General features: G+C 42.1%; 1 protein-coding gene and 1 long non-coding RNA gene across 6 annotated transcripts in view; one reads left to right on the top strand and one right to left on the bottom strand.

Moving 5' to 3' along the window:
- Nucleotides 1–11,630, bottom strand: part of LOC106911700 (uncharacterized) — a 407,869-nt gene that overhangs the window by 71,349 nt on the left and 324,890 nt on the right. The gene's annotated exons all lie outside the window — the stretch shown is intronic.
- Nucleotides 145–11,630, top strand: part of uvssa (UV-stimulated scaffold protein A) — a 45,013-nt gene continuing 33,527 nt past the window's right edge. For 2 of the 5 annotated variants that reach the window (XM_088009289.1, XM_088009288.1), the window contains exons 1-8: nucleotides 150–389; nucleotides 1,184–1,301; nucleotides 2,915–3,068; nucleotides 3,155–3,331; nucleotides 4,246–4,366; nucleotides 4,441–4,845; nucleotides 4,932–5,041; nucleotides 7,065–7,193. In XM_088009289.1, coding sequence (XP_087865415.1) covers nucleotides 1,192–1,301; nucleotides 2,915–3,068; nucleotides 3,155–3,331; nucleotides 4,246–4,366; nucleotides 4,441–4,845; nucleotides 4,932–5,041; nucleotides 7,065–7,193 — 1,206 coding nt within the window. In that variant the 5' untranslated portion in view covers nucleotides 150–389; nucleotides 1,184–1,191. Of the gene's footprint in view, nucleotides 390–1,183; nucleotides 1,302–2,914; nucleotides 3,069–3,154; nucleotides 3,332–4,245; nucleotides 4,367–4,440; nucleotides 4,846–4,931; nucleotides 5,042–7,064; nucleotides 7,194–11,630 lie in introns of all 5 variants that reach the window. The other 3 variants (XM_088009292.1, XM_088009290.1, XM_088009291.1) reach the window with 3 other exon arrangements.

Genomic DNA, 11,630 nt, shown 5'->3' with positions numbered 1-11,630 from the left:
TGCTCTGCAATGGATTGGCGACCTGTCCAGGGTGACTCTGCCTCCACACCGTTGACCGCTGGAGATGGGCACCATCACCCCTCGGATAAAAATTTGGCTTTAATCCTTGAAACTTCTCATTTGTGCCCGCAGTCTAAAAAAGCTGATGTTTAACGACACTTTTATTTTGAAAAGTTAAACCGGCAGTTGTTTTTGACGGACAAAGATGGCGACGTGTTTGTTACTTTCCTCAAAAATCTGTATGAAATGATTTTATAATAATGGTATTGTGAATAGAAGAAGAGTTTTCGACTCCGTCCTTATGAACATTATCATCCTTGTATATAAAATAACTGTTAATGTTTCCCGGAAGTAGCCGCTGTAACATTTGGACAGATTCCCAGGCATCGGTGAGTGACTGTTTACATAGTGACTGAAGATAAAATCAGACTGTAAACGTCTCCTTGAGGTTCACGCGCACTGTTCCGTGCATTAAACAGCGCGTGTATCCACTGTCTGACTCCCCCACTGGGAGGAAACGTTAAACTATGATAACTAAACGGAAGGTTTGGGTTCTAGCTGATGTTGACGAAGTGTAACTTGGTTTCCAATTCTAGCGTCCAATAGCTAAAGGGCGATTCCACCTAATTTTTCACTACCTTCCGCATTTTTAATCGGCCCTAGTTTAAACTACAACACACTTTACACTTCAAACCTGGACTGGATTATTCTCCTCTTCAAGCTGAATATTTAAAACCATCTTTGGGATTTGTGAAACCTTTTTCTGATTTGTGAAAACTCAATAAAGTTCGGTTTTCACAATTTTTTGCATCTGGATCACACTAGATCTGCCCTAATTAGGAAAGATCTTTTGCAGGGATCTGTTAAGTGAAGTTTCACAAATCAGAAAAAAGTTTCACAAATCCTAAACATGGTTTTAAATATTCTGCTATTAATTGAAAATAATCTGATCCAGGTTTGAAGTGTCTAGGTGTGGTAGTTTTTAAACTAGAGTCGATTAAAAATACGGAAGGTAGTGAAAAATTAGGTGTAATTGCCTTTTAGCTATTGGACGCTAGAATTGGAAACCAACTTCAGCTTCGTCTAGTATTGACTAGATGAAGCTGACCGCTGCTGCTCTACATCCTGCCAATGCAGGATGTAGAGCGGTGAGCCTGAACTCTTCTCTTGTCCTCTGTGTCAGTGACAGGGATGGAGCTGTCCCAGAGGGAGCGGCTGTCCCAGCTGGTGGAAGAACTGACCACATCTGGACAGCCGCAGCTCAACCAGGACAAAGTCAAGGAGCTGAAGAAGATCTGCAAGTATGAGCCACACAGGAGAGGAGACCCTCTGGAAAGCTTTACTGACTGATTCCTCCATTTGTGTTCGTCTATTTAAAACACCCACTTAATCCTCAATTCATACTAACACAGGCTTATAAAAGCTATTTATTGTTACTGGTATGTATTTGCTTTTGTAAGAGGAGTGCACTTACTGTACTGTAGAACTTAACACAACCTTCTGCTTTAGTGAGTAAAGTACAGTCCCAAGTCCAAGGGTGTAAACTTTGTGTTGCAAGTTGGTGGGGACGAGGAGGAGTGGGGGAAAGAGGGACTGGCTGATGCACCCACTTACTGGAAGGCCTTTTCTTTTTTACTGATGAGAATAATGGATATAGGATGTCCTGAGCAGGCCTGTCAAATTAATAGTAACTTTCAAAAATAACCTTTTAGCAGCTGTTAAACATACTGCAAAATATAAACATGTTAAAACCGAAGTAATCTAATTACCGTATTTTCCGGACTATAAACCTGTCTGTCCATTTCAGTTTTATGTTTTTGAATTTTCGTTTTGCGGTCATTACGAAGGAACACTCACGGTGGTTGATTAGCTATGTAACTTAAATACCTGCTCTCCTGATTATCTGTCAGGAAATGTAGGTCGCCTTATTTTTGTGAATACTCCGAACTGCGCAGCAAGAGTTCATGTTAAGGTCATAAAAGTTAAGCTAGCATAGCAAACCTACTCTCCACTTTCTTTATATTTTAATTAAAGCTTTTTACTGATCTGTGAAATGTTATCTTGCTGTCATAGTATTGACAATTAATATCAAAACTATTCGTCCCTTTTTCAGATTCTTTGCTTGATTGTGTCATTTCCCCACCACTGACATTCACTGACAATATGGCGCACTGCCGCGCACTGCAAGTCTCAATGTCCAATCCACTAGATCAGTGGTGTCCAAAGTTGGTCCTCGAGGGCCGGCATCCTGCATGTTTTAGTTCTCTCCCTGGTTTAACGCACCTGGATCAAATGATGGCTCACTAGAAGGCCTAAGAAGGATACTGGCATGCTGAGAAGGTTGCTACCAGCAGGGAGAGAACTACTAAAGTGTGTAGGATGCCGGCCCTTGAGGACCGACTTTGGGCACCCCTTCACTAGGTCAATGAGCAGACTCGCCATTTACGTTTTACAATACAGCGCGCAGCTGCTGCCAAGTTACTGTCCGCACATAGGTGCAGGTACACAAAGAAAAAAAGTGGAGGAAATATTGGTGGGGACATGTCCACACCAGTCCTTCGGGAAGTTACGCCTATTCCCAGGTCCCACATCTCCACAGCCTGGCTAGTTCATGCAACCAGTTTATGTTCCAAACCAATAGCAACTTTGTACAAAACAAGCAAGAAGAGATGTAAGAGAGTTACTGTCTGGAGTTTGCTCCAAACAATAACAATAACCTGAATGCATCTATTGGTAAAACACAGTAGTGAGAGCATCATGGTGCTGCTTATCCTCAGCAGGGAAAGTGAAGTGGAGAGATGAATGGAACCTGTTAGAGACTGAGGGAGACATGAGATTGGTTAATACTTTTATTAGAAACTGTACATTGAATAAATCTGGTGCCAGTTACTGATTGGCTCTTTGTTTCTGCCAGAGCATCCAATGACTGCATAGACCATGTGTATCATTCAGTGATGACCCAGCTGAACCAAGAACACGCTGAGATCCGGCTGTCGGCCTTCCAGATAGCCAGCGAGCTCTTCTCCAGATCGCATCACTTCCGGATGCTTCTGGTTGACAACTTCCAGGTGAATCCCCCCCAACTCCCCAAACCCCAACTCCTGTTTCTGCTCCTTTAACTCCAGGCATTTGAAACGTTCTCTGTGTTCCTCAGGAATTCTTGGAGCTGACAGTGGAGACGGACTCGGAGCAGCCCCTCCCTCCTCCTAAAGAGGTTGCCAGGAAGCTGAGGTCGCTGGCCATCCAGACGGTCCAATCCTGGCACACCTCGTACGGTTCGGCCTATAAGAAGCTGGAACTCGGCTACCACTTTCTCAAACAGGTTAAGAAGGTGAGAAAGACCTTGAGGTGTTTTACATCGCCACAGCAACACTGTGCTGCTCACCGACATGCTTCCCTGGCTACTGGCTAAGTATGATTAGAGTCAGATCAGTGGAGGAGGCAAGATCAAATATGTATGTTATTTATTGACTGACTTAAGGCACAAACAGCATAAAATGTGTACAGCTGCACAGCTTTTTGGTACATCTCTGCCAGATCGTCCATCTACAGACTGGAGTGGTTTTCCTCATTCCTGTTTGCTAAATAATTCAGACTCAGTCAGACTAGGTGGAGAGAGAGTTGGTTGACTGAAAGTTTTGAGTCTTGCCACATATTCTCAATTGAATTTAGGACTGGACTTTGACTAGACCTTTCTAGCATATGCTTATGCATTGATTGAATTCATCCCATTGAGTCTCTGGTCATTGACCTGAGCTACATTCAGTAATTACTATGTCAGACCTCCTGTCCACTATTCTGTGTTTGTCTGTCACATGAAATCCCAATAACTACACCAGGGGTCACCAACTCCAGTCCTCAAGGGCTACCATCCTGCAACTTTTAGATTCACCTCTGCTCCAAAATGTCTGAATTCCCTCACCAGCATTCATTCCTCTCTGCAATAGGCTGAAAACCAGCAGTTTATTTGATCCAGGTGTGTTTGAGCAGAGACGCATCAAAAAGTTACAGGATGGTAGGACTGGAGGACTGGAGTTGGTGACCCCTGAACTACACAATGACACCTAATTGTGCTTCTCCATGGTAACAGCATGAGGTTTTAAATCCGATGTCAGCGGGTGACAGCAGCAGCACTTTCACAACAACATGCTGCTCATATTTACCGTTTTCAGCTGGAAATGTTGCTTCTCTGGGTTAATTTACATGACAGACTCTTTTCTGGATTTTTGTTGTTTGTCTGTTCAGGTGGACTTCCAGGACGCCGAGGCCAGGACAATTACAGAGAGGAGGAGGGAGGAGGAGCGGCAGAGGAAGATGGAGAGGATCTACAAGGCCAGAGTGGAAGCAGCAACCAAGGAAATGGAGGGTAAATGCTGCATCACAAGGTGCATGCACACTTCTGAGCTGTAACAGTGATGCCTAACGCCGGCTCTGTGTCAGAATCCTACCAAGACATCGAGGCGGCGCTGACTGAGATGGAGTCCTGCATGAAGCTGCTTTTCCCTGAGTTTGGCCTGGTAGGTTCCCCAGCAGCCAACAGTGGTCCCTCAGATGGCCAGCCAGACAAATACTGCCGGGTCGATGACGATGAGCCCTGCTGCAGTAAAAATCTGAGGGAGAGGAGAGACTGCAGGGAGGAGGAGGAGGACTCTGACACGGAAAACAGAGATAAAAGCTGTGAAGAGAGGAAGGAGGACAAGGAGGGAAGGACGAAAGCAGAGATGGAGGAAGATGGAGAAGGAGCGGAGGAAAGTAGCCAAGAAGAGTCGGATGAAGAAGACTCCTTCATCAGGAACTCTGGGCTCATCTCTCACACCTACAGCCTGGACGTGAGCCTCAGTTCTGGTGGGTCCGGTGGGATTATCTAGTCCTGATGAAGCAGCAGGAACAAGTCAGACCCTCTGACGGTTTCCTCCATGTTCTCCCCTCAGTTCTTCATGTGAAGGAGACGGAAGACAACGAGCCAGTGGTTTCCACCATGATGGAGCTCCACAAGGTGATCAGCTCCAAACACCTCCCTGCTGTCCAAGGCTGGGTCCAGGTCAGGCTGGCACACACGCATGCATGCATGCACGCACGCACACACAGGCCTCTGTGGCGACCAGCAGCACTTTAAAGCACAGGAGTTTATACTAGAGGTGGGCCGATCGATTGGCCACCGATCATAATCGGCCGATTTCCGTGAAAAAGTGTAGGATCGGTGATCACCAATCACGGTCTCTTGTTGCCGATCACACAAACTGATAACCTGCATCTCATTTCACAGCCTGCCTGTGCAGCTGGTCTCCTCTTTCCTTCACACTGCGCAAACGCGCAGCAACAAATCCTAAGTGATGTCTGTGGAACTATAACGCACTGAGTGAATGGGGAAGTTTGCGTGTTGCGGCGGAAAATTGAAGCAGGTCAAAATGCATCAACACGACGAATCTAATATGGCATAAAAACAATGTAATACTTGACGGAGTTTGGCTATATCGAGGCTCACTGCAGTAAAAAGGACATTTGGAGCGATCAGACAGCAGGTAAAGCAGCGCACAGCTACAAATACTCACCTGGATTAGCATGACGGTCAGAAAGCTAAGCAAATAACCCTCAAAATGATTTAAGTCTTCGAGCTGCGATGTAAGACGCTGGTTCTGCTCTCGCTGTTGAACCGCTGCTACGCTACAGGTAGTAATATTTCACAGACGGAGCGCCGCTTCTGCTTCACCTGGTAGTGACTCTCACACCAAACCTGTTTAAAGCTGCAGCATCTAACTTAAAAAAATTTTTTTACATACGTATTAAAACTTTCACTGACCTAACATGAGACAGATAATCTCTGAAAAAATAATTGATCTCCTCTGCCTCTTCCCTGTTCTGCATAATTACTCCGCTCAGTCAGAAACAGCCAATCAGAACTAGCAGTAATCAGCTAGCCGCCATGCTATCAGGAAGTTTTCTTTCAGTGACTCAGGATTGTTTATAGTAATGGAACCTGTTTTTGCCTTTGAATGTTAAATTTTATACTTGATTTTTTTGGCAATGTTGAGAGGTTTCATTTTGACTCTTTGCATTATTTAGCCTCTTCAGAGCCTTCATATGTTTTCAGTCTGTTAAAGATAGTATTACCGATAGCAGTACAATTTGCACAATGCCTGTTTTGTTTTGTTTTTTCTTGGAAAAAGTTATTAAAAACAAGTTTTTGTCTAAATTAAAGTGAATTCATTGTTCCTTTTTCCACATAATGTAACCGGTAGTGCTTATGATTAAAAAAATAATAATTATGTGATCGGTATCGGTGATCGGCCGTGATTGGCCCTCATGGGTGATCGGAATCGGAATCGGCAGGAAAAAACCTGATCAGCACATCTCTAGTTCATACCATTTACAGTTTATTTATTTCAAACAGGGAGAATGTCATTATTGACATTGACAAAGATGGAAATTGGAAAAATGCATCATACATTTGCAGTATTCACAATCCTCAAACTGTTTTTTAGGTCTTTTAATGTCCCAGTCAAAGTCTTACGACGGCGGAACACGGCCTTTATAGACACAAAACAAAATGAGTAGTAAAATTCTCCCAAAAAACATAGACATTTTAGGATTAATCTCAGAACATTTCTAGAAAAAAACTCATAAATTTCACCTCCCCGCATTTGAGTTTCAAATGCTGATTTTTATTTTTTGTTTTTGAAACTTTTTCTAGAAAACGTCTGAGATTATTCTTTTTTGGCAGAAATGTCCTCCTTCTTTATATCTGCAATAGCATTAATATGCCGTTGTAAAATCCAGACCTTAATTGAAAATTTAGAATCCTGGCAGCACTTGAACAGTAATGCTCACTGTTGGTTGTTATGCGTAGTGAGTTTTCAGACAATACATTGGTATCGAAACAAAGATTTTAAAATCTTGGTGATTGGCTAGAAAATTGCAGATGGTGCAGCGATAGTGGTAACAGCAGAGTGTCTTCTTCTTAATCTGATGAGAGCAGGTTTCATAGCTTCCTCCTGCTGGTGACGTGGTCCTCAGACAGCTTCCTCCATCTTTGTTTCCTCCCTGCCTCTCCTCCGTCTGTGCAGGTCTTCACCAAGTCCCACGCTGAGCCACAGCTGCAGAGGAGAGCGCTGAGTCTCAGGAAGTCTTTAGAAGCTGTGCTGCAGAAACACAGAGAGCTTCACATCGACTGTAAGACTCGAGTCCGCAGAGTGGTGAGTTTTAACCGCTGACCCCGGATCAGATCGCCTCATTTAGGCACTGAGGGAGGGGATTCTGATGCTGCTTCACTGAACCTGTTGACTGTGGAAACGTTTCACAGTCTGTGCATAATGAACAGAGGAGCACACTGGTTTGATTATTTTATTACATCACTTAAGGCCCAGCCACTCAGAGAAATAACTGAGGGTTTCTGGGAGACTCCTCCAACTTCTCCCTGTAAATGAAATTGAAACCATACTCAGAGAGGTCACACATGCATGTCATAACATGCACTGATACGTGGGGAAATATAAACGGATAACAGAACGAGAAACGGCTTCCATTTACCCCAGTATACTTCCATCCTTAAGAAGTATAAAAATGTCCAGCAGGTGGCAGTAAGCTACCACAAGACATTACTGACATCACTGACGCTTAGAGCAGAACACCAGACTTTGTCCTCTCATCAGGTGAGAGCTGCCTGTGCAATCAGAGAACTTATTTTAGTTTGTTTCCTTTTAATACAATTTTGTTGTAGTAAAATGAAGAATATGTGGAACTGGTACCTTGGAACAAAACCCAGTCCATTTGAACATAAAAAGATCCACTGAACCATATATACCATAGGAAATATAACTATATATGAAGGCAGGAGGAGATGCACTTATTTGCCCCAATCAGAATAATAGCAAAAATGGTCACATTCGAAAAATGTGAAATAATTTTAAAAAGCCTGGTTTTCATCAGCACCATCTAGTGGTTGTTGGCAGAAATGCAGCTCCACATTGCTACTGAGGCCTGGGGTCAGAACAGACTAACCAGGGAGTTCTATATGGAACCAACAAGACCATAAAGATTATTTAAAACTATAAACACAATGAATCTGAGTGTCAAGTGTTGTTCTGGAATATAGCTGAATGTTGTATTGTATCTATATATGGAAGATTACAATTTGAACCTGTGCAGCGATGCAATCATAAAATACTATTTGCATTGAATACTCATTAAGATTTAAATGCCACGCATTTATAAACTGCAGGACAATCATTTAAGTTGACAGTAGTGCAGATTTTTACACCTGATGCTCAAGAGGAGTGAGGAAAAGTCAACTCAACTATTCACACAGAGTTGTGTGTTTTCCAGTATTGTGCAGCCAACGCTGTTAATTTAAATTTAAATTTCCAACTTTAATTTATTGAAATAAACTTAATGCTTTTATTTAGCTCCATAGTGCTTATCTTCGCAGGCTGTACCAATGTACAAGGACATCCTTGTACATATGTATACATATACATATACATATACATATAAATGTATATATATAACATATATGCAGGGGTGAAAGTAGTTTTAAATTATTTGGGGTACTATGACAAAAAAAAAAAAAAAAAAAAAATATATATATATATATATATATATATATATATATATATATATATATATATATATTACTTTGACGTTTCTGTGCTGATGAATTTTTTTGTGAAGCGATAAAAACTGGGTAGCTCTTGAATTGCTACAAAATAAAGCTGTATTTCCCTCAGCCCATTGGCTGCAATGTTGACACCTTGAGATGGCATGAGACCTAAATCCTGAACTTCATGGCATGGAGTGCATCCCAGTTTTCCATTTCTGGCATATAACCATTCATTTTATCTTTTAAACTGGTTCTATTGATCCTGTGTCCAGACAGAGGGATAATCAGTAGCCTAGCATCATGACCTGTTTGTTCTGAAGATCCTGCAGCTTCCACTTCTCTTCCTAACATGGCTCCTCCTCACCCTGACTCTCACACTGACAGGAGGAACCACAGAGCTCTGTTAGGTTAAAGCTCATCTTCTGAAGTTGGGATATTTTTCCTCCAACAGGCTCCAGAGGAATCACCTCAAACCAGATGTTGGACTGGATTTTATTTCACTTTCATTTGTGAATGTTAGAGCCTCATTTTCAACAGTGGAGCTATAAAGATTGAAAAAGGTTATTATTTTGGAGAAAATCTCATCAATATCAATATTTCCACTAAATAAAAAACAAAAAAATAGTTTGATAAAGGAAAAGCCTCTCAGACTCTGAGCCTGACAGCAAACTATTTTTTTTATGTTAGACAATTAATTTAATTTCACATAATTATCGCAGTAGAAGCCATTTGTTTGTTAAATACTTAATGAAACATTTACCGTGTTTGATGTTTGTTGTAAATGATGTATACTCAAAGAACGAGATAATTAGTCCAAGTTTGTCGTTTATTGAACGTTCAGAAATTACAGCGGCTGTGATGCACCAAGGCAAAGATAAACAAAAGTAAAACAACCTGAACAGATGATCAACTCTAAATCATTCGCACCTTTCTACTCTCCGTCTCTCTCTGCCGTTTAACCGTTGCCATGGCAACCTTCTGCACTCCTCCAGCTGACCAGATATTACGTTACAAACGTAACATTCAGTCCGTTACGATATTAGGTTTTCAGCGTTGATATTTATTTTGCTATCATTAATAAGCGCTCCCTGAACACAGCGATGGTTGATTAATTTTAAACTCCTGCTCTGCTAGTTACGAAACGCACAGAATTGCGCAACACCTTGTTGAAACAATAATTACTGAGATTATTATTGTTGTTGGGTCATTAATTTGAGCACTTTTGTTGATATTTTTGTTGTTCTTTAATAAAGTTACGAGCGTTTTAAGCCAGTCAGAGGAGAACGTGTTGGTCTCAGTGTCCTGGCGGCGTTCAGTTTGTCACCTAATGCTGAGATCGACTCAAAACCTTCCGCGATCGACATGTTGCACCGCTGCTCTAGCAAAGCAAGAACAGCTCAAAAACAATATGAAAAGGGAAAAAAGCGATTTATTAACTGATTAAGTCATGTTTTAGATTGTTCTTGAAAAACTAATCACTCACGGCTGCACAGTGAACCCAATGATTTTTTACAGCTGACAGCGCTCCCCTCTCTTGGAGGTACTGCGTACCCCGGCTAAATCTTTTAGGGGTACGCAGTACCCTGCCGTACCCCCTTACTTTCACCTGCATATATGTATAGGTATATCTGATGTGGATGTAAGAATGTTCTATATGCCATCAGTAAGTTTCTCTAACAATTAAACTGGCAACAACAGAACAGTGTAAAAATGCAACATCATCAAATTTGGCCATAAGAAGAATGATCTAGGGGACTAATTTCTGTGACATAAGATAAAAATGATTCTTAGTGAATTAAGCTTAATGAGATTAACAAAAAGTCCTGAGAACTGATAGAAAATTAAAAACATGTGGGTAGCTGGTAATATAGGCTTTTAATTTCAGAAGTGCCATTTTGGGCTACACATTACACAATGTTTTTTTAAAAAAAAGATTTCAGAAGACCTCTTTTTTGATAGATAGATCCTTTTTTGAGGAGAAAAATATCTATCACTTGCTGGTGTCTATCTGTGCACGTCAATAAACCTAATATTAGTAACTATTTAAGCTCCGATATCTTCCTGTGTTGGAGGAGCAAAGTGTCAGACCAGCGACAGAGAAACATGGGATGGATGTGCTGAAAGTCAGGACGTTTGGGAGAGGTGAGGAGAGCAAAGGAGCTTGAATGCATTATGCATCAGAGGCGGGCAGGAGGAATTGGGGAGCAAAGAGGGAGGATGTACCCATTCATTTGCTCCAGCAGCACTAATGTGCCCCATGGCTTGACAGCTGATGGGTCTATCTTGGTGCCTTCGTATCGAGCTCAGCATCACAGTGTTGTGTGCTCCAGCCTCTTACCATATGCATGCGTGCGCCTCCATTCTGGGGTGTCCCAAATAAAACTTTAGGTGTGTATGTAGAGTTTTAGAGGCATGCAGCATTACTGCAGAGACAAACATGCTGGAACTGCTGAATGTCTGACGGAGCTGATGGTTCTGCTGTTAGTGAGAGAGGAAAAAAAGCTAAAAACTGCTTTACGCTTTTGAAAAATAGTGGTGTGTGAATTCATGTTTAGCTGAAGGGAGAGCAGCAGAGTGACAGTGACAGAGCGGTGGGCGTCTGGCGCCGCCTGGTTATCACTGTCAGGGACCAGTCTGCTGCACCAGCAGGCCCAGCTCTGCGATAACCACACAACTTACAGCCCCTTTATCATAATTAGCTTTTCCTTTTTAGCCTTAAAAGGCCTTCCATTACTGGGTCCTTCTCTATCGGCCTGCTGACACGCCACGCGATTGCTTTCTCTGTCTCAACGGGCCTCTCAATCTAGATTCGCGTACCAGGGGAGCCCGGAGAGAGAGGGCAGCATTGTGGATGCAGATAGAGGCTTGTTTATTGAATGAGAGAATAAAAGGTAGTAGAGCTTGAGGAAAGAGATCTGCATCAGGTTGGGAGACTTTTCAATAAGGGTGTGGTTTATTACTTTTGTATCGTTTTCATACTAGTGCAGTGATTTTAGCTACTACGGTATGAAGACTTTAGGTTCTGTGCAGTTTT

Source organism: Poecilia mexicana, unplaced genomic scaffold (genome assembly GCF_051168715.1).
Source record: "Poecilia mexicana isolate PSO_F unplaced genomic scaffold, ASM5116871v1 scaffold_10, whole genome shotgun sequence".
NCBI lineage: Eukaryota > Metazoa > Chordata > Actinopteri > Cyprinodontiformes > Poeciliidae > Poecilia > Poecilia mexicana.
Note: the sequence above shows the minus strand (reverse complement) of the source record. Positions and strands in the feature narration are given on the sequence as shown.